General features: G+C 40.4%; 2 protein-coding genes across 2 annotated transcripts; both read left to right on the top strand.

Annotated features, from left to right (window-relative positions):
* Positions 1–998: 998 nt before the first annotated feature.
* On the top strand, positions 999–15786 carry TMEM9B (TMEM9 domain family member B). The gene is made up of 5 exons (XM_048854656.2): positions 999–1188; positions 4689–4780; positions 8507–8615; positions 9767–9901; positions 14659–15786. The coding sequence occupies exons 1-5, from the start codon at positions 1117–1119 to the stop codon at positions 14812–14814; spliced, it is 564 nt and encodes a 187-aa protein (XP_048710613.1). The 5' UTR covers positions 999–1116; the 3' UTR covers positions 14815–15786.
* A 1360-nt stretch (positions 15787–17146) lies between these two features.
* ASCL3 (achaete-scute family bHLH transcription factor 3) lies at positions 17147–22054 on the top strand. Its single transcript, XM_048853929.2, has 3 exons — positions 17147–18227; positions 18471–18537; positions 21136–22054. Exon 3 carries the CDS (start codon positions 21153–21155, stop codon positions 21678–21680), a length of 528 nt encoding a protein of 175 aa, XP_048709886.1. The 5' UTR covers positions 17147–18227; positions 18471–18537; positions 21136–21152; the 3' UTR covers positions 21681–22054.
* The last annotated feature ends 1628 nt before the right edge of the window (positions 22055–23682 follow it).

The following is a 23682-nucleotide window of genomic DNA, read 5'->3' as shown; positions in this document are numbered from 1 at the left end:
GGTACAGGCTCTGGGGTGGGGCTGGGGATGAGGGGTTGGGGGTGCAAGAGGGTCCTCCAGGGTGGGACCAAGGGGTTTAGAGGGTGGGAGGGGAATAGGGGTTGGGGTGTGAGAGGGAATCAGGGGTGCAGGCTCCAGGTGGTGCTTGCTTCAAGCAGCTCCCGGAAGCAGTGGCATATCCTCCCTCCGGCTCCTATGCAGAGGATTGGCCAGACAGCTCCGCGCGCTGCTCCATTTGCAGGCACTGCCCCTGCAGCTCCCATTCACCATGGCTCCCGGTCAATGGCAGCTGTGGAGCCCCATGGCTGATCCTATGCATAGGAGCTGGAGGGCGGACATGCCGCTGCTTCCAGGAGCTGCGCAGAGCTACAGCGCGGGGCAAGCCCCCAGCTGGAGCGGCAAAGCAGAGCAAGCCCCGGACCCCACTCTCCTGCAGGAGCTCAAGGGCTGGATTAAAACATCTGGACGGCCGGCTGTGGCCCCCGGGCCATAGTTTGCCGACCCCTGCTGCAGAGCAGCTTTACAAAGGGAACCCCTGCAATGCCTGGCACGCTGGCAGTGTATAAGTACTGCTTTAAAAGGAAGTGTCTGATACATTGCTTTAAAACAAAAACCACTCTCTGGATAAGGGATCACTTTAGTCACCATGTCGTTGGAATCAACTCTAGGGAAGAAGATGGCACCTATTTGACAGTCTATGCCAGTACCCTACAATGTTTAGGACAGGAAGTGAAGAAAGAAATAGCTAGTGGAAGCTGTGCGCTCACGGGGGGGGCTAGGGCCAGGCCCCTCAGGGGGCTTCTGAAAGGCAGGATCTGTCGCTGCCCTGCCAGGGTCCCACCCCTGTGGCGGGTGACCCGGGAAGGCCGCAGGGCGGCTCGCCAACCCCGCCCCGCTTGTTCCGCCCGGAACGTTGTGGTGAGTGCACCGAGCCCCCCACCCCCACCCCCGGAACCCGCGAACGGAGCCGCAGCTCCCCGGGGGCGCATTAGCCAGAGGACTGGCTGTCACGAGACGCCAGCCCGTAGCGGAAGTAGGAAGCGATGGTAGCGCAGCTCCGAGCTGGGCCTCGGGGGTTGCTCTAGCGGCCGTAAGGAGCCGGGCCCGGAGCCCGACATGGCGGCGTGCGCGCGGCTCTGCTCGGTGCTGGCTCTGGCCGCGCTCGTGGGGCAGGTGACGGGGGTCAAGGTGAGCGGAGCGGAGCGGGGGGTCTCCCGCCCGGCCGGGATCCCCCGCAGACGGTCCGTGGTTTCCGGCGGATTCCCCCGCGGAGCCGGGGCCAGACTCCCTTCCCCCCACTGCTGGCCCCAGAGCGGCCCCCCCTTCCCCTGCCGACCCTCCTCAATAGACTCCCCCGCCCGCCTGGGGCCCTCAGAGCTGCTGCCGCCCAGCAGGTCCCTGCCCCGGGAGCCGGGGGGGGGGGGCGCGGGTGGTGCGGTGAGAGGCGAGCGCGTGAAACGCTCAGCCCGGTGCCAGCGCGAGCCCGGGGAACACACGCGGGGGCTGTTGCCTAGTTCAGGCTCTTGCTGCCTCAGCGGGCTGGAGCTGGGCGTGGGGCTTAGGGCGAAGAGGTGAGACCTGCCCTGAAGAACTGGGCTCGGGCTTTCGAAAGCAGGGGCCGAAATACCTGGTTTGGTTTTCAGGAGTTAATGGGCCCTCCTCAGCCTTGTTGAAGATCGGGCCACTTAGAATCATAGAATACCAAGGTTGGAAGGGACCTCAGGAGGTCATCTAGTCCAAGCCCCTGCTCAAAGCAGGGCCAATCCCCAACTTTTGCCCCAGATCCCAAATGGCCCCCTCAGGGATTGAACTCACAACCCTGGGTTTAGTAGGCCAATGCTCAAACCACTGAGCTATCCCTCTCCTCTCTATTTGTCTATATAGCTATATCTATATATAAAAAATCACTAGGACTACACACATGTTAGGCAGATGCTTAAGTACCTTGCCAAACCAGGGCTTGGGAACCTGATCTTGCATTATTGAAGTCAATAGGTCTTTGCCATTAGTTTCAATGTGTTCGGGATTAGGCCCTTAATGAGGAGAATGAAGAAAGAGAGGAGCTCTCCAGCTTCAATATATGTCTATATGACTATTGTAGAGCGGAGGGGAAGTGATTTTCAAAAAGCACAAAGGGGAATTATGTGCCTAATTCCCATTGACAACCAGTGGAACCTGGGCACCTAGAGGAGCTTTCTGCCTTCAAAAAATCTCCCCGAGAGTTCTGAGCAAGTAATTCATAGCCAGAAAAAATACTCATTCACGTTCTTTTTTTGTGTCATCCCCTGTACACTTAATTCAGCCCTGTAAAAACAAGTTGCCAGTAAATATTCTGTTGGGTTCACCTCCAGACCCCCATCCTCACTACATACAGGATATTTTATTTATGGCAAAGTGAAGACTGTAGAGCCAAAAAAACCCCGTTTCTTTGTTTCAGCAGCAAGTCTTCACTAAAAGACACATTTTTTTTTTCCTCATTAACACTTGTGGGAGTTGCCAGCTAGACAGCACTAGAACCTGAAATCCTCTATTGGTCTACCAAACCAACACAGTGCAAGTAGTAGTGACGCAAGTTTCATACAGTTCTTCCATACAGTTCTTGCTCCTACCCTATCCCTGTGCGGCCTTATTTTCTTCTTTGTTCTCACCTTATCAGAAATAATAAATACTACTTGAACTTTGATCTGGAAGTTCTGCCTCTGGGGTAGCAGAATTGTTATATGCCCATTCAGTCCTAAGTATCTCCTATAAGATATCTATTAGTGCACTTACTTAGCAACCTCACTTTAGGCTCCTGTTTTTGGAAATCAAGGCCTTGGCTTGTCATACGAAGTAATTGGGGGGGGGGAAAACCAAAATCTTGAGTTAGGATGTTATTTTGAAAGGTGGCTTCTTACTTCAAGCATGTAAAAATATCTGCCTTGGGGTGAGTTTATGGACAGTTGGGGTTTATTGGATTGAATGTTTTAGGGCATCCATGAATATGCATGATTCACTCCATCTTTAATAAATTTTGATATAAGAAACCACATGAACCCTCTTTTCCCACTACCCCTCTCAAAATTCTTGATTATTGCATTTTATGTGGCTTTTCCTCAGTCACCCTTAAGGTCCAGCTCTTTATTTGTGCTCTCTTATTATTGAATTACTCAACTTCTCATTGAAGTTTTTGGCACCCATCTCCTTCACTATCTCTCAGAAGTTTGCCTTAGTTTACTTAATCTGTCAGTATCCTTCAAGTCCCATATCATCTGAACTGTGTTTTTGTATGGTTACGTAGGTAATGCACTCATAAACCAGGGTAAATTTGAATCTTAATTTTTATTAAACCAACATAGCTTGCTCTAGGGACAGAAGGCTGGGTCAGTGTGAAGAGAAGTTTTCTTTGGCAGAGGACCACCGCCTGCTAATTGACGTAAGCGAGGGATTAAGAACATAAGAATGGCCATACTGGGTCAGACCAAAGGTCCATCAAGCCCAGTATCCTGTCCTCTGACAGTGGCCAATGGCAGGTGCCCCAAAGGGAATGAACAGACAGGTTATCATCAACTGATCCATCCCCTGTCGCTCATTCCCAACTTCTGGCAAACAGAGAAAGTGACACCATTCCTGCCCATCCTGGCTAATAGCCATTGATGGACCTATCCTCCATGAATCTGTCTTTTGAACCCCATTATAGTATTGACCTTCACAACACTCTCTGGCAATTTGTTCCACAGGTTAACAGTGCATTGCGTGAAAAAATACTTTCTGGTGTTTGTTTTAAACCTACCTATTAATTTCATTTGGTGACCCTTGTTCTTGTGTTATGAGAAGGAGTAAATAACACTTCCTTATTTACTTTCTCTATACCACTCATGATTTTATAGACCACTATCATATCCCCCCTTAGTCGCCTCTTTTCAAAGCTGAAAAGTCCCAGTCTTATTAATCTCTCCTTATACGGAAGATGTTCTATACCCCTAATAATTTTTGTTGCCTTTTTCTGAACCTTTTCCAATTCCAATATATCTTTTTTGAGATGGGGCGACCACATCTGCATGCAGTATTTAAGGTGTGGGTGTACCATGGATTTATATAGAGGCAATATGATATTTTCTGTCTTATCTATCCCTTTTTTGATGATTCCCAATCTTCTGTTCACTTTTTTGACTGCCGCTGCACATTGAGTGGATGATTTCAGAGAACTAAATACAATGACACAATGAATCTTTTTCTTGAGTGGTAACAACTAACTTAGACCCCATCATTGTATATGTATAGTTAGTAATCCATGTTCTCTGGTCTGTAGCTGAATATGTACATGCTCAGACAAACAGATATATGGGTCTCATTACCAGAGTAAGAGCCTATATTTGTTTTCCCGGTTGAAGGGTCTTGGGAAAACCTGAACTAAGATATGAGGAATTTGTTGTGCACACCGTATCAGATTTAGGAGGTGACTTTAGCTTATTCAGCCAAGAAACTAAACTTGTGGGCTTTCAGCTGGTAGACAAGCTGATTCTTCTTTACTGTCTGTATACTGCTAATATTTCTTACATTTAAGAAAAATTGGTGATTAAGACAGGTTGCAATGGACATATGTTTGTAGTATAGTATATAATATGTATTGCATCAACTATATGCTTTTGTAGAAGACTTTTTGATAGTTGATAGCAATTTGTTCTAAACATGTGTTTTCTTTACAGAATTCTGAGGATGTCCGATGTAAATGTATATGTCCTCCTTACAAAGATCATCCTGGCAATATTTACAACAAAAATGTTTCACAGAAAGACTGGTGAGTTTATGGAGTTCAGAAATTAGAAGGTGTATTCTCATTAGGGTTATATTGTACTTCAGTGGGTCACCCTTCATTAATGATTATGTAAGGGATAGTTATTTCTTTTGTTGTGGTGTGGGGAGAAATGTTATCCCAAATATGAGTAGTTGATGCTCTCACTCTTCAGAGTGTTCGCCTATAGCAAGGGACAAGGCCTCAAACCCTTTCTTCCTGCTCTGGTTTTTTTTTGGAGGGGGGAAGGGGAGGTCATAATTTAGTTTGGCTTCTTGGAATTGTTTTTAGAATGTGAAGAAAAAGCATAGTCATGAGTCTGGGAGTTGGGAGATCTGATTTCTGTTCTATTCTGAATTTGTTGTGTTACATGGGTTCTGCATGCCTGAACCTTCTCGTGTGTGCAGTAGAGGAAAAGTAAAAAGTCTTTTGAGGCCTAATTCATTTCTGTAAAGTGCTTTGTAATCCGTGGATGGACTATCCTGTAGAAGTGCAAAGTATTCATTAGTGACATATTGGCCTTACCTTTTATCTATGTTTAAGAGACCTAGAGACCTCTGAGCATGATGGGAAGCCACAAATTAATAGTTCAATCCTGCAAATGCTTTCATATCTGAGAATTTCCATTGAAAACAGTGGAACCTATCATTGGAGTAGAATTATTCATGTACGTGTCTTCAGGATTGGAGTTTAATTTATTAAATCACTCACTCTCACCGGGGACACACACACACACAAGGTTTGGTAGAACCTAAATATTGTATATTTGAAGCTAAATTAATGTCATGAACATTATTTGAGTATAAAATGTTTGGTCTAGTTAAGGCCATTATTTTATTCCAAATTATTAAATTTGTCAGAGTAGAAATAATGTCATGGTGCAGTGATGAGACAGATTGAGACTATCTCAATTGCAGCATGCTTACGTGCTTAATCTAGGTTCTAGCAGAAGGCCTGCTGCTCCTATTTTGTTAGGTAGACATTTTCCCTGAATTCAACTGGAGCAGAGTTGAACCTAAGGTTCCTTACTATTGTCATTAACTGAAGGAAAAATCAGCTTTGAAGACTTGAACAATAAATTGTATGTGGAGAAAAACTGGTATATGAAGGATCTTGGATAACCTGCTCTCCAGCTTTAAATGTCATCTTGTAATCATGCTTGAGATGGACCATTTGAGAACAGTTTATGGTTTTGTGGGCTTCTTTTGAAATGTCTTGATGCTATTTCAAATTCCTGATTTACTTTTTCAGAGGAGTATGATGGCTGCAGAGTGCATTCATGTGTAATAAAGCGGGGATCTTAGTGCTGTACAGCTGGCCTCTTCTGCATCTGCATGAGTTAGTTTTATTGCTGAATAGGACAGTGATAGACTGCATTCACTTGATATTTAGCTCAGTTAGTTACATTGTACTGAAGAACCAGATCAATTTTTAATGTGCCTGTATAAGTTATTCACCATATAGTGGCCGCTTACAATTGGATTATCCAGTTATTAAATTAGATTTTATATCCAGTGTGGTGTCTGTAATGTGAAGATAATGAACTTCCCATTAGGGAGACTTGTCAGGGTTTTTATTCACACTATTTTTCCTGGTTCAGACTTTGGACATGATATTGCAAAGTGCTGATGTCAGTATGAGTTGAGGGTATTTTGACCTCACCAAAAGTGCTTACTGCTTTGTGGGGTCAGGCCCATAACTATCGTAGACCGTTCAGCCCTGATGACTAATGCAGTAGTCTGGCATAAGGGATGTTTGAATTTAATAGTTGAATACACTGTGCTCTCAGATATCAGTAAAATGTTAACCCTTTTGAAGGAAGTGTGTTTGAATGGGTTATAGTGCCCAAGAGACTGATCAAAGTGGTATAGCCATAGGTTGGCATTTAGTGGGGAGACGGAGGTGAGACACCTAACACTCTTCTGGCATAATGAGTAAGGCTATGATTTTTTCACGGAGGCCATGTGTGACTTCCAGCAACCTCCATGACTTTAGCCAGGAGCTGCACATTCTCCCTGCTGCCTACAGAGCTGTGGGGTACCTCTGCTGCCTTGTGAGGGACCCCAGAGTTCCTGGCTGCTGCGGGTCCTGGGGGGACCCCAGAGCTGAGCTCCCCATTTTGTCATGGATATTATTTAGTAAAAGTCACGAACAGGTCATGGGGTTCCGTTAATTTTTCTTTATTGCCTGTGACCTGCCCGTGACTTTTATTAAAAATATCTGTGACAAAATCTTAGCCTTACTAATGAGTATACATTTTATGTATAGAAACCTCCCTCCTGTCTAGTCTGTCTTGCACGCAAGGAAACTCCCTTAACAATTCAATTCTATTGATTCTCATGACTTCAAGCCATAAAAATACTGTTCACAGCAGTCATAGTTTGGAATGTTTAACTAATCAATTAGATTTGCTTCTGAATGATACTTCTGTAACATTGATATCTTTCCTTCATATTTTTGTGACTGTGTTCAACACACAACGATATTCTCTTTTCAATGTCCTTGTTAGCTGTAAATGAGGATGAAAGGTGGACCTGAGGAATTAAACAAAAATGTGTTGTACTTTGGCTACAATTCTATCAAAATCCTCATGTGCTAAAGTTAGTGCATAGCTTTTACAGGAATCTGTAAACAACACTTAGGCGTGCTTTTGACAGCACATTAAGTCTAAGATTTGCTGATATTGATATTTGAAACATTTATAATCTAATAGAATGGAAGCAACTTCATATTTCTGCCCATATAAGTATACTTCGTGGGTAACACGTTTTAATTTGATTTTGGATTTTAATATTGCAAGTAGCTGGTAGTTACTCCTGCCTTGCCATGATATCTGTCAACGTACACCTTGTCCATCCCTTAAATTCTGAGTTTGCTTTCATCATTAAAAAAAAAAAAAAGTAAATTCAACCCTTCTAATTTCTTTCCTTGATTCTATTGAGTGTTGATACCCTGCTCTTGAACTTTCCTTGTGTATTGTTTAAGGCCAAAAATCAGTGAAGCAAATGTCCTGTGCTCCATTCTTGTTTTTGAGATGTGGAGAAAACTAATGGAAACGCTAACCTGTGGGGAAAGTGAGGTCTGTTGCACTATTAACTGTGGCATCTTAATGTCTATTTCTCAATGTTTGAATAGACCAGTGCCCAGCCTTATTACACAGGAGGGCCACATAAACCTAAGCACAACTTTGTATGGGTCAGATAGATTCTACATATTTTAATAAGATTGAAAGTCACCTGTATTGAATTATATTTTAAGTTCATATGTATTTAGATAGGTTGTTTCTGTGCACAGTCTTGTCTATTTACACACTTGCGTAAACTAAAATAATGCAAACAGGACGATAAAACGCTAATGAATCGGACAGGAATATATTGTGTTCAAGCAGGCTCTGGGCCTTATGAAATGCTCTAGTGGGCAGTAGATTGGGCACCCCTGGAATAGACAATCTATATTAGTTTTAATAAGAACTTTCTAGCTGGCTAACTAAGTTGGAGCAGCTGAGTCGCTGTGTAATTCATCTCATTTAAGTAAATTCATTGTTGAAAAGTTAAAATCTGAAAAAGTTAAATCTTGACCTTTTCTAGGTATTAGATATTTCTAACTCTTAATCAAAGATCAGTTCCTCTTGCCCCTTGCTGTGGAATTGGCATGTGTTCAGAGCAGAGGGAACTGTCTAAGTAGTGGAGTAAAATCAACCAAACTGACTCTAAGCTGTTTTTCTTTCTCCAGTGATTGTCTTCATGTGGTTGAGCCTATGCCCATCCCTGGACCTGATGTGGAGGCATACTGCTTACGTTGTGAATGCAAGTACGAAGAGAGAAGCTCTGTCACAATTAAAGTAAATATGTCATTCCACTGCTGTATAGTAAACATTTCAGCCAGTTAATAAATGAACCACCTTTTATAACTGTATTCTTAAAAACAAAGCATTCTGAGTGCTCTAGAGGCATTATAATAATTAAATCACATAATCTCACCTAAACTCAGAATAGCAATAGTACTAATAGTTAAAGCTGAATCATCAGGCTTAAAGGGACTCTATTAAATAGTTTAGTCTCAAAATTTGCCATTCCTGACAGTTGCTAAGGGGGATTCATGTTTTTCTAAGCATTCTGGGTATTTTTATCAGTTTATGTGCTTAGTATCTTTCTCACCCTTTCCCCCTCCTTTGCTCGGTCCCTTGTTACTAAGATGCATATTTTGCTAGCTTGGCAGACACAGTTGGCTAACTATTCTCAGTTATGCTCAAAGTGATGCTATGCCCACAAAAACCATATCAACCATGTTAGCTTTAATGGGTGAATTTCATAAAAATGAGCTCAAGTTTGGGCAGGCAACCAGGTCTCTGTCTGCCTTTTTCATCCCTTTGCTGCTCTCCCTCTCCTGTGCCTGTTTTTGGCCATCTTGGAAGATCAGCTTATGGAGAAAGTTTTTAAAGTGGATTTTGAAGCATAGATTTTACATTTTGTTATGCATTGAAACTGAGCCCCCACCTCCATTGACATTATCCAGTTAATAATCACTGTGGGTTTCTTGTCCAAACCCAAGATAACTGAATGGAGACAAACAAGCTTGACTGCAAAGAGAACCCCCTGAATCACCAGCCCACAGCTGAAACTGAATGTTAGTCTTATTTTGAGATGGGATTTTTCTCACCACTCTTTTGCAGAGAAGGAGCTTGAGCTCTCAAGAAAGACTAGTTAAGAGGAAATTTTGTCTTAAACTGTGGACTTCCTTTCTCTTTGTTATTCACTCTAAACACAATATTATTTGAATCTGTGTCTGTGGCTTAATTTCTTGAGGTTGTTTGTTTAATTTAGAGACATTGTCAAGGTTAATAAGGTGTAAAGCAGATCTACTGACTGATTTACAGGCATTTTGTGTGTCTTGTTGTTCCTTTGTTCGACTGTCTGCCCTGTTCTTGAGAGTATTATGTGGAGTAAGTACTCAGCAACAGTGAAAACTGTGCTTACGTTTTACTGCATGCAGGTTACAATCATAATCTATTTATCCATCTTGGGCCTGCTGCTGCTGTACATGGTGTACCTTACATTGGTAGAACCTATACTGAAGAGACGTCTGTTTGGACATTCACAGCTAATTCAAAGTGATGAAGACATTGGGGTAAGTGCACTTGAATGAATGCAGTTGAACGCTTCCTTATGAAGGTTTTTCAATGGCAAAATAGCCCTCTTTTTCGAGGGGAGTGGTGGTAATCTTCACTGTTGCAGAAAGTTGTGTGGTCTCTCCAAGACCATTTCTTCACTTCCAATATGTCCACCCCATAAACAGGTGGATAGCGAGTTCAGGAGCCAGGGATTACCATTTTCTCCCCCGAACCTAGATTACGGAGTAGTCCCCCTTTCTCAGAGTGGTCAAAGGATGGAAAGAATAAGAAATAAAATTTTCCTTACAGGGCTAAATGCTGCATTCCACCTCATGAGGGTTGCTGTATTTTAGGTGGATCAGTGCAATTGTAAGGGGAAAATCTAAATAATAAATATATGAAGAGGTGTAGTCCTCCCTTGCTACTTCAACTTAAGTTGGTTGACATTATTTAAAAAAAAAAAAAGTTCTAGCAGTGAAATATTGTCATGAGGGGACATTTTATTTCAGTTAAGTCTTATTCTTATAATTAGTTTCCTGCATGTGATGAGAATAGGTTCCATAAGATCCAGACCAAACTGTTTCAAGAGGTCTACTTGCACTATGGAAATGGACCATTGGTAAGATGTATGAGTAGACATTTCCCATGTTTGGACCAGTTTGTTTATTAATGTAGACAAGACAAAACTGTCTTCAGCATCATAATGAGAAGGGTGTTTAAGACCGGAAACATGGTGCTGAAAATAATGGGGGATTTTGTCCTGGCTAAATTAGCGAATAAACCGTTCGTACCAGTTGAGTGGGGTAAGGGAGGATTATGTTACAGACAGCCGTTGCTGGCTTGGGTCATTTTTTATGTTGTAGAGAGACTTACAGAATATTTATTAAAATAGAGAGATGACAATGCATTATAACTAATCAGTTTTACAAAGCTGATGGTCTGTTGTTTGCTATGTAGAGATGTCTGAACAAAGTAATGTAGATATGCTAGTCTAGGGTGACATGGCTGTGAAGCCATTATAGTCACCTGTTACCTTGACTGAACTGACTTATTACATTGATAGTGAAGCACTTCACAAAAATATAAGCCAAACTCTCTCAGGGGAAGTTTGCTGAAACAATGTGAAAAATCAAGAACTTACGTTTGCAGTCTAAGAATTTATTAAGTATGTAAGGTTCCTAATCCATGCTTACAAGTAACTGCTAAATATACAAAACAATTTATCAAGTCTAGAAAATACACTCGTGTATTTACCATATTGTATAACCAAGCAACATTAGCAGTAGAGTTAAAGCACATTTTGAGCATAGTGTAACTTTAGCAGACCTTAAAAAAAAAAAAGCAAACCCATAAAGAGGTGAATTTCAGTTTGCTTTATCTAAGTCTGCCAGCAGCTGTGACCACTTACTGTCCAGTTTAGTGTGGTGGTGGTGTTTTTTTAAATAAACTAGGAAACAGAATAAAGAGATTAAAAGTGCTTGTTATGCCATTAAAACATGACCCTTAAGAATATTGTCATTATTGCTTCAAAGTAAATAGTAAGTTAACAATGCAGCAACACTAAAAGGTGTCACACAATCTTAGGGAACTCATAGCCATTTTGTTTACAGTGAAACAAAATGATGATATCTTTATTTACAAAGTCTATTTAAAAACCCAGTAGTATTGTGTGGCTGTCACTTTAATAGCTTTAAATCCATAGCAACTTTGGGCAGTAGTCAAACCCTAATGGATCAGACTTGGTTTACACTCATGCTCTGCATTTTTATTTGCAAGGTGCGTGAGAAACTCGCTTCCATCATATTTAGTATGGTGATTTGAACACTTTTTAATATGGAAAGACTTATCGTCATCCTGTGTAAACCGAGAATTAGATCACTTAGAATTCTGTCATCTTAGTCTACTGTCTTCATCAGCCATCTGGATGAAAAGTAATCTCATTCTTAAAAGATGTAAACAATTATAAATATTTCCATTCTGGAAACATAACTACAATCTCAACATTAAACACTTACATTCACCTGATACTTAATCATGAAAACAATCAAATACTTCACAAGTATTATTAAAATCTTTAAACTATTTTATCTAAATCATAAGAGGATCAGCACCAGCCCTCTTACAGATTTCAAGGCCAGAAGGGACCATTGTGATCATCGAGTTTGACATCCCGTGCACAAGAATTTCTTGCTGTGAGTTTGGGATGGTCATTACTTATATGTGGTCCAGCAGTGTAAATTTTAACTCAAGGCAGTAAAAACACGCTTCAGACCAACACATTTATACATCATCTGTTCCTGTATTTTCCCTCTTCCTTTTTGAAGCAACATTTAATATGAAAAAAATACTTCGTATGAGCGTTGTGGCCGTACCTAATTGTAGTATAAAACTGTCTGGTAACTTATGCCATGATTTATGACAGTATGAAACTTTCACAGCTGTGTATGTGGGGTTTGAAATATGCCTGACTACCTAGGTTAGATACTAAAGCTGTTTAGTATTTGTTTACTGCAGTTTGACTGTTATAACATAATGCAGAGCTAGAATCTAAGGCCCTGATTCTGCATGGCCCTCTATGTGGTCAGACTCCATTGAAGTCAGCAGAGTTTTGGATGGACCAAGGAGTCCATCTATGCAGATGTCACAGCAAGTCTGGGACAGAAAATAATATTTTCTTTCAGGGAGGGATTTTCAGAAGTGCTCAGCATAAATCTACCTCTGCTCCCGTTAAAGTCAGTGGTAAAAGTTAAGGCACCACTGAGTGCCTTTGCAACTAGCACTCTTAAGCAGAATCGTATTTCAGGAGTTTTAAAAATGCAAAATGGGCCACAGACAATAAGAAGTTTTCTGCACCATAATTACTGTAGGCAACACCTCCATCTTTGCTCTCCCTGAGACTTGTAACCTGGGTGTCATCTTCAGCTAGGTCCCAATCTAGATTTATGTCAGAATCTTGCAGCTTCTTCCTGATTAACATTTCTAAAATCTGGCCTTACTTCTCCATCCACATAGCTAAAACCCTTGTCCAAGCTTTCATCTCCTGTCTTAACTACTGCAATGTCGTCTTCTTTGGCCTTGACAAATGGTCCTGCTTATATCCTTCAGAACGCTGCAAAGATATTTCCTCATTCCTGGCTTTGACTACGTTGCCGCTCTCTTTTCATCCCTCCACTGGCTCCCCCTTCTCTGTCACATCAAACATAAACTACTTGTCTTAACTTTCAAGGCCCTTTGCAGCTTATCCTGCACTATACCTATGATCTCATCTCTATCAACTGTCAGCTCTTGCCTTCAGTCGGCCAGTCTTCATCTCCATCTTGCTAAACTTTTGAACGAGCACTTTTGTGCTTTCTCCTGTGCTGGGAGTGGATGGGAAGTGCTTCCAGGGAACGTCTACAAAGCCACCTCCTCTGTCCTCCTTTGAATTCCTCCATAAAACTCTCCTTTGCTATGTTTACAAAAAAGTGAAGTTAACAAGCTGCTGTGCTGAGACCCTCTATCATGCTAACTAGTATTTTCTAATCTTCCTTGTGCTCCCCAACTGGCCCATCTGTGTCTACCTACTGTCTCTTGTCTAATACTTAGATTGTAACTCTTTGGGGCAGGGAATGTCTTTTTGTTCTGTGTTTTGTACAGTGCCCAGCACAGTGTGGTCTTGGTCTATGACTGGGGCTCTGAGGTACTACCTTAATACAAATAATTAATAATCCATTTAAGGGAGAGGTGTATTGCTGATCACGGAGTTGCTGTACTCGACATCATGTCACAAATAAAATAACCACTTCTGAAAACTTTTTTGCAGTAAAACAAGGCAAGGTATAGAAATACACAAGCTTCAACATGGAATCTCCTTTGCTGTGTTAGCACAGTGCATAGTTTATAATGGTGGTTTTTCATCTGAAACACATCATATACGTGACCTTTTCCAATGTAGTTTTTAAAACATAATTTTCTTTGTCCAAAACATTTTGGGAGCCAAATAAAAGGTTCTGTTCCAAATGTCTTTGTTTATAACTTGGGACTTTTTTCCAGTAAATAAATCCAGCTTTGCAGATACTGTTAGAAAAGGGACAGCGTAAATGCTAAACAAACACTCAGTTGTTCAGCTCTTCGTCACTTAAACAGCTGTATTTACATGTAGCAGTGGGTTTGGTTTAGTGACAGTAAACATCAGTGTTTTGGTATTATAGGGCATCTTTGTGTAACTATCCAAAATTGCTTTATGGTAACAGGTTAAAATCTGGTAGCATGCTGGCTAAGCAAAGACGCGGGCTCCTCAGTTCAATTTTAAATTGAAGTACCAGCATGAAAACAAATGGGAGCATCCAAGTGTCTTGGTCAACAATTTCAGGCTTCATGTTCAAACAGGTGCTAATGTATGTAAAGCTGTGTGCATGTTACTTTTGAATACGTAGTGGTGCTCTTACCTACAAAGTCAGCATGGGCCTACTCCCATTGAACTCAGTGGCTAAATTCCCATTGACTTCACTGGTGTAGGATCAGCTTCCATATGATCATTACTTATTTCCTTGAGACACTGATCATATGAAAGCTACTGCAGAACATAACACTAAATTGTTTTATATAAGAAATCCACAGAAATTATTTTCTATAAAATGTTGAAGTGTACAGTCTCTATTCAGCTAAAGCTTGTTTTGCACACAAAGCTGCCTGGCAAGTTTGAACAACTTCTTTTATCCAGAAGAATATTGTAATTAACAGTAGTTACGCAGTGAAATTGCTGAAATATAAATACTACTTTCTGCAATTGCAGGATCACCAACCTTTTGCAAATGCTCACGATGTGCTGGCTCGATCCCGGAGTCGTGCTAATGTGTTGAACAAAGTGGAGTACGCCCAGCAACGTTGGAAGCTACAGGTCCAAGAGCAGCGCAAATCTGTCTTTGACCGTCACGTTGTGCTCAGTTAATTGATGTCTAATTCAATCTTGACCAGAAGAAAGTAAAAGGGACTAAAGGAAAGAGCTGACTTATGTCTTCCTGATTCTACCACTTTTGAATGGTTTGTTACGGGCAGCAAAAAAATGTTAACTTAGTAAGAATGTTCTGGAGTGGAAGCTATCAAAAATAAACAGCAAAGTTAATTAGCCAAAAGATAATTCTTTACATTTTTTTAAATGGCATTTACTAATAAAACTAAAAAAAACAACTTACTCTAAGGTATCTTTGGATGTAACTGGTACCTTATTTATTATGACTAAGATTTTTTAAATGTAACTCATACGGTTTAAAAAGCACCAGAGAGCATAGTCTGTAACAAAAGATCAGTTACAACACACTAATCATTTTACTCAGTGAACTTTTTTGTAAATATTCTTGGTTTTTCTCCTTGTTTAATGCGATGTTCTGGAAATCTAAATCTTGCTGTGTAGTTTTCCTATCTGACATTGGCCAGTTGTGTTCATCGTTTGGTTTCTTGCACTGTTACTTTGAAGATGTTAGTATAGCAGCTGACTGTTGCAAACTTAAGGCAAAACTTAAATGGACAATGACTTTTGGTGAGAAGCTGCACACTTAAGGTGCTGTGATGTAGATAAACTAATGCAGTGCATATTAAGACAGCGCTTTACTCTTTTGCTTTGATCACTTATTATATTGTATGTGCTACCTACAGATCTCTTCCCTGTCTCTTCATGGATAAAGTCTCAGGAGTTAGTGTATGATAAAGTATATATTTAAAAAATAAACTCTGTATTTGTCTGGGTTGATGGTATAAGGCATATACTCTCCAGCATCTTCTGTCATCTTGGGAGTTAGGTGTATTTTTTAACTGTGATGCTGTACTCATCCCTCTAAGATATACAGCTACTGAATAACTATCTTTCATATATCCTCTTTGGAATGGAACAATTAAAGATTATCATGATTTTTGAAAAATCCTATTTGCAGTATCTGTATTTCATCATTTCTCTCCCTCATCACACTGCATGTAAATTTCATATTTAAAATAATTTTGCCAAATGTGCCTAAGATTACAAATGATGTGCATTGTTTGTAAATGTTCAATGCTTGGGTGATGGAAAGGACAGCTCAGAAAACTGCTAATATACAGAGTGCCTCAAACCTCTGATTCAAATCCAGACCCAGGCAGCAGTGGCTGCAAGTTATCACCCATCTGAAGGCTCTGTTCTGTGTAAAATGAGCTGGCCTCAGTCCAATTTCTAGTGAGAGTTCACATAAAATCCCCATTTATTATTGCCTGGCACTTCTCTTGGCATTTTAAACAGCAAGGTGGAGGACTGAATGGGCATAGAAGCTTAAACTGGCTGTTGCACCTAGAGCTAGTCCATCCATGTTAGCATTTGAGACACTAGCAGGGCCATATAAGGACGCTTGCACTGCCCTTACCCTTCACAAATAAGTAGAGCATGGCAGTCTTTTGTTGTTTCAGCACGAGTACTAACTTCACAAAAGCAGAAACTCTTCAATACTAGCAGAATCATAAGCGGTATTTTAAAAAAACCCAAATCCCAGCAACATGGTGTAGCCACTAACCAATTGAAGGTTAACACCAGTGGGCTGACAGTACAAGTAATCAAAGTTCAGGAACTACCATCTCCCCACCCCCCCATGCAACACACACACACACACACAGTATCCAGACTGGTGACAATGATGCACTTGACATTCACAGAGGAGAAAGAGTTGCAGTTCCTTGTTGCAAGGTGCCTATTGCCTACCACTTCAGACAGCATCAGTGGCAGAAGACTGCTACTTGCCTGCCTTCCCTCACAAGCCATCAGCAGGTGAAGTGAATTTTTAGGGAGATAAACGGAGGACAAATGCATTTGTCTCTGAGTAGTGGATTAGCTTTCACTAATTTTACTTTCAGAGTAGCAGCCGTGTGAGTCTGTATCGGCAAAAAGAACAGGAGGACTTGTGGCACCTTAGAGACTAGCAAATTTATTTGAGCATAAGCTTTCATGGGCTAAAACCCACTTCATCGGATGCATGCAGTAGAAAATATAGTAGGAAGATTTTATATACACAGAGAACATGAAACAATGGGTGTTACCATACACACTGTAACGAGAGTCATCAGTTAAGGTGAGCTATTGCCAGCAGAATGGTTGACAACTGCTGGAAATGGCCTATCTTGATTATCACTACAAAAGGGTTTTTTTCTCTCCTGCTGGTAATAGCTCACCTTAACTGATCAATCTCGTTATAGTGTGTATGGTAACACCCATTGTTTCATGTTCTCTGTGTATATAAAATCTTCCTACTGTATTTTCCACTGCATGCATCCGATGAAGTGGGTTTTAGCCCACGAAAGCTTATGCTCAAATAAATTTGTTCATCTCTAAGGTGCCACAAGTACTCCTGTTAATTTTACTTTGTATTTCAAGTGTTCAAAATAAAGACTCTGCAGTATTATGATCTACAGAAGGTCTGATTAGTAAATGAGTCCCAAATTTAAAAAAAGGCTAGCTTCCTAATACTAGACTACAGAATTGAGGCTTTCAAAATGAGTTAATTTATACACACTCAATTCTAGTTAGAACTTATCTATAATACTTAGTAAAAGTTTTATAAACTAATTTGGCACAATTAATAGGTAGTAGTTGCCCACTTAAAGTTGCACTTGCTGGTAAAGATGCTAAAAATCTGTGTTCGGGTTCCCTAGTTCTCGCCTCAGCTCCACCCTGACCCTAATCTAGGAACTGTTCACAAATTAGGGAAATTAGCCAGTGAGTGTGCAACTCACACACCATCTGTATGGCTACTGGGAATCCTCCAGAGAGGATATCCAGGCAGTTTCTATTCCTCAAGTAATGGAAAGGAGTGGAGAAGGGTTGAGAATCTGGCCCAGTGTTGAGATTTTGGAATTAGCACACCAAAGCAGCAGTTTAAAGATTACTCAAAGCAAGACCTATCTTGTGACATTACCATAAAATCAATCTAGTGGCAGATACCAATTTCATATATCCTCTTGTTCAAATATATTGAGATTTCTGTATTTAACAATAAAAATCTAACTGAAGTGCTAACTAGTTTTTATTCTTTTAAATATTTGGGTGTAAAATTCAATTAAATGAAAAGGACATTCATTACAGCAAATTGCTATAGCATATGGATCCAAGGGCTGTAAATAAAATTTGTCACTGATTACTGTCCAAGGTAGTTCAATTGTATCTAATACATTTAAACTTTCTATCCCATAATTCTAATATTTGTTGCCATTATAGCTACAGTGTGGGTGGAAAAAGCTAAACCAGAAAAGAGCAGATCTAAGTGTAAGCTACTTTGCATATTGTCAATTGACTATAAATTACACCAGTCTTCGACACAACAAAACAGCTTTGGAACAACAATAGTTCAGGTAAGAGATGTAAAAGAAAGCAATATGTCTTTGAAAATATATAGCATTATGGCTTGAATAATTATAAATCAAAATTGTTGTAAATAACTTGTCAGCTATTTAATGAGTACTTCAAATAGTCTATTTTAATGTGTATTTAGAATGACACATTGTTTGATAAAATAAGTTACGCTGGCAGGTCAGAATTGAAAATATTAACTTTAAAACTTTTAATTTTCCATACAAAATTCTGATATTTTACAGACATTTTGAGCAGCCTGAAAATTCTGTTTCCTTGGATTACTTGAGAATTTTCTCCATCTCAGAACAGGTGAGTCTCTATAGCAATGAAACAATCTTTGGTTTTGTATTTGTCTTGGACATTAGGACGGCAGAGAGTGTTTTGTGTAATCCTGGTGTGCAGCAAAAGTGTTAGTGCCATCCAGTCAACGCTATGAATTTCTGATTTTTTCAGTTTTTTGCTATACAGTGCTCATGTAGATTTTATCTTATGGTAATATTTCACATTCACACGTCAGTAGAATATAATCAAAGAAAATAATTCATTTTCTTCTCATATTAACAAAAGGAACAATCACCATTTGCTGTTTTGAATTTATCTATAATAGCTATATGTTCACCTCAGATTTCCCCTCATGTATAGCAAGTTAAGTTGTCTTCTGTAACTGAACATGAATTTGTGTGTTCAGTGCATGTTTATGCTAGCAGCTAGCCTATGAAAGCATCTGTTCTAGAACATATTTGATTTTCTCTTTTGGAGAATTTTTGGTGAATATGGATTCTCAATTCAGTGAAAGTTTTTAGTAAAATCAAAACTGAATTAAAACAGAATTTGAGATTGGATACACAAATATTTTGACTGAACATGACTTTACACATGGGAATAATGTGCACTTGGGATCTGAAGATAGGCTCAAACTTTGGTCACACAATTCCCTCCCTTTTGAGTATGGAGGGTATGAAAGTATTGGAAAATCTGCTAAAATAGCCCCAAATCTTTGTGAAGGAGTTGAATCAATGGTGGCATTCCCTCTGTCAGGTAGCAGACATCCTTCTGTGTACACACTGAACACCTAGTGCTTGGCAATTTTATTTTTAATGAGTGATGGAAGTAGGGCATTTCCAGTAATGCTTTTTAGTTCTCCTCCCTCTTCTCCCTTAGAGGGCATGAAGGAACCTGACTACTTTAGATGGTGCCACCTTGATGACGTGGGGGTGGATGGTAGCAAAAGGAAATCAGGCTGGTCTCTATATAGGCAAGGATTGCACACAGTCACTGAAAACCAATAGTGGTCTTATGAAGTTGCAGCTACGTTATTTTTAAAGGGTAGCTTTGTTACAAAAACCTTACTGGAGGGCTGAGGTTAAACTACTCTTATAGTGTCTTGACAATCCCATAGAAGTACAATATAACTTCGTATTAGAGAGACGATTTTACTGTCTCTCTCAAACTTCCAAGTGTGATTTTAATGGTTAAATACAAATCCTGGACAATTGGTTCTGTCATATCTGCTGTCAGGCAGGTGTAGCGAGAGTATGTGGTCCTCTAATGGGCCATCATGAATTAAAGCAAGTGCGGCTCCATGCAATACTCCAAAGGGAAGTTCATTCACTTACCATGTAGACAAGTATCAGAGGGCTAGCCGTGTTAGTCTGGATCTATAAAAGCGGCATCCGACGAAGTGGGTATTCACCCATGAAAGCTTATGCTCCAATACGTCTGTTAGTCTATAAGGTGCCACAGGACTCTTTGCCACTTTTACCATGTAGAAACCCCTCTCCCTAATAAAACTAACAAGCAAACAAAATGTTTGTACAGCTGGAATGTAATCTGAACAACTTTCATTAGCATTGTTTAATACTGGCTATTAAAATGATCCTCAAATAATCCCGTCTCAATGGGAGGTGGAGGGGTGGGGGACGGACTCTGCAAAACAATCCTGGGTACAAGAATCCATAAGGAATCCCCTTCAGAGGAGACCTGTGGAACCAGTGTGTCACTTTACAGACATAAAGATAAGATTGAGGTCCCTGCACAAAGGAGTTTTCAATCTAATTGCAACATAATACAGTGAGTGAAAACATCAAACATGTCGGTGAAAAGACAAAATAAGGGGAGAGTTTAAAACTCTTAATGAATGTGTTGTTTGGCTCAGTGAAGGTTACAGGCACTTGAGTTGTAATGGTTTTTGGAGGGAATGATGGGATGGAGAGGCTGTTTACTTTGCCAATGTGTGATGGGTATATGGCAGTGCCTGTGTCTCTCTGAGTGGCAGAATGCTAACTGAAAGTGGTGAGGGTTGAAGAGGGAATTGAAGGAGATTGAGGTCACTGGAGGCACAGGAGGAAGGAACAAAAATTCAGCCAGTTTTATTTTATATAATGCCAGCAATAAGTATTTTTTGTCAATTTCAGACTGAGCTGGACATATGTTTTGAAATGAAGAGGATCTGGTATTACAAATGCCAAGTAAATTTGAGCTCTCAGTGTAGCTTAACTGTGGTTTCCTTTAGGAGGCGGAAGGGATTACTTTATCTTTAGTCAATGCTTAGTAAATTTCTATAGCGTATGCTGGTGATTATGCACTTTTGTGTGTATGTGAAGGATGCTATTCAGTTAGGACATCATTACATACCATGTGACAACCTCCCACATCATTTGATAATATCAGAAATGCATTAAAATCCCTCCTTCTGGAAAATTATTATTTATAATTTGTTTAATTGTAGCACCCATGAGCCCTAGTCATGGATCAAGACCCCATTGTGTGAGGCGCTGTACAAACACAGAACAAAAAGACAATCCCTGCCCCTAATAGTTTACTGTCTATGTCAGTAATAGAACTTAACTCATTTAAGTAGTTGTAGTGTATGAATCATTCAGTTAATGTGCAAATATACATTTTCAGGTTAAACACAAAACCCAATGGATAGTAAAAGCTACTGTAACTTCATGGACACGTTGTCCATCTACGACTCACAACATGTACAAGTGACTAGGCCTTTCAGTGGGGACCCTTTTGTCACGTTTCATGTGTACCCTGAGACACCGACCCAGTTCACTTGCTCTGAGGATTTGCCACTACTTCCTTTTACATCCGAGCAGTTGATCACAGAGAACTTCTACATGGATCCTTGCAACTTTCCTTACCAAGTGGCCCAGGCTAATTATGGCAGAGGTGACTGTTCTTACGGACCAGCTTTCATCAGAAAAAGGAATGAAAGGGAAAGGCAGAGGGTTAAGTGTGTCAACGAAGGATACGCCAAACTCCGACGTCATCTGCCTGAGGAATACTTAGAGAAACGGCTCAGCAAAGTAGAAACACTTCGAGCTGCAATAAAATACATTCACCATCTACAATCCGTTCTGTGCAGTGATTCTGCAGTGACAGAGAAGAATAACCTGGAACTGGGCCATACTTCCAAGGCAATGGCCAGAGAGATCCAGTTTTGAGGACTATCTGAACTGCTCCAGGGAAGAAAAATAATCACAGCTGAGGCTAATAACAATCACATTATTGGTGACACAAATAATTCTGTGAAACTGACACATTTTATGAACTGTACAAAGCACACATCCCTACCAGTCTACTGGGAAAAGAGTTTAAATTAAGCTACAGGGAATTACATTGAGATGAGAAATACTAATCTACAAGAAAATGAAATGTAAACTATTTTAGTTAATTCATGGAAATTAGAAAAAAATCCTTTAACTTTGTTAGTTGGAAACCGAAAGTAGGACTACGTTTCATTTTTCAGAAAGGAGCAAATATATATGCCATTTCAGTCTGCATATTTTAAATAAAGTGTAACCTTCTCATTGATGGGGCTCAGCTTCTGTTTGTTTTCAGGGATGTTTCATTTCCTGCTCATTTTCACACCTCCCCAATTTTTCTTTTAAAGTTGCTTGTGTATTGGTCTAGTGGCTATAGCCTGGGACTCCAGTTTTGCCACAGGCACGCTGGGTGAACTTCAGCAAGTCAGTGTCCCCCATGTGCCTCAGTTTCCCCAACTGTAAAATGAGGATAGTGACCTTTTGAAATACTTTGAGATCTACTCATATAAAGCACTATAAAAGTGAATTATTATTATTTATTAAAAAGGGGTAAAAACACTTTTCAAAATAGTTACCTGAATGTGGAAAAATGCAGCATTTTTGGAAATGCAGCTCTATCCTTTTGTTAACCCATTCTTTTTTGTACTTGAAACCTGGAAGTCTTACTGTGGTTTTAAACCCCTTTTTTCCTGGCCAAACTCCAATCTGTGAGCTGGATTCCATCACCCATGCTGTCAATGAGCTTAGTTCATGAGTCGTCTTGTTGAAAATCACTGAATATGGATTTACTTACTGACATAGTAAGATACTACTCAGAGGAGGGGTGGCAGAATCTGGCGCTGGGGAATGACATCATGTAAGCCTGTATGCCGCTGCACTTTCACTGGGATAATGTTTTCTTCACTTCATGTCCTAAATTGTTGCTCTGCACTCTTAAATAGCTGCTCCATTTCACCCCACAGCTAGCTGCAGCTAGCTGTATTTTCAGCAAAGTTTTCTAGTTAGGGCCTACTCACATGAGAGTGATGAGGAAGATTTAGCCCATAGTTTGCAAAGAGCTTTGACATCCCTTGGGTTGAAAGGTGCTATATTATTTACAGTCCTATTTTATTGATATTCAATAAAAAGGCTCTCCACATACCATAATGAGAGCCACTGCAACATGGGTGCAGCAAAGTACTGAGGAAAAAGTCATTAGCACCTGATAATCTAAACCAGATGTGGCTTTTCCTTGAGGCCCAGCAGTCATCTGTACGCTACTGGGTTTATGGAAGCAAAAAGCTAGTTTTACCATGGCACAGAAAAGGAACATTAGTCTACTAATCACTATTTGCAGTACTATCCCTTTACGTGTGAGGCAGGTCTCTAGTGCACACGTAGCTCTCTCCATTCTACTTGAAATCTTGAAATCTCCACTGTTGTTTTTGAAGGCTTAAAAGCTTTGTTGCTGCTACAGCCCACACTGGACCTGGTCATGACCAAGCTTATCTTTGCTCTTTTCTGAGTGAAAACAAAGCTTTAAGCCCAAGAGTTTCAAAAATAGGATCTTCAAGTCCACATTCAGGTTTCTGAGTAAGTGGCCTGATTTTCAAAACATTGGAGCCCCCATGACTTCATGCCTGAGTTCCTCTCAGGAGGAGGAAGACAGCATGACTATTTTCCAAGCTTTTGGACACTATATTTCCAAGCTATTTTCCAAGACAATAGGGATCAGAAGTAATTCTGCTAGTCATCCACTTGTTTTAAATTCATTTCCTTAGGACAATCATCTGGTTAAAAGACTATGAAATACAATTCTGATGAAACAGCTCGAAAGTAGATCTTGTTTCACTAGCTGGCAATGAGATTTCATCCGTGCTTAATTTGTAGTGAAAGAGGTGCCGGGGCTCGAGCAATTTTT

The sequence above is a fragment of the Caretta caretta genome, chromosome 6, assembly GCF_965140235.1.
Source record: "Caretta caretta isolate rCarCar2 chromosome 6, rCarCar1.hap1, whole genome shotgun sequence".
Lineage (NCBI taxonomy): Eukaryota > Metazoa > Chordata > Testudines > Cheloniidae > Caretta > Caretta caretta.
This window is presented reverse-complemented; position numbering and strand designations above follow the sequence as displayed.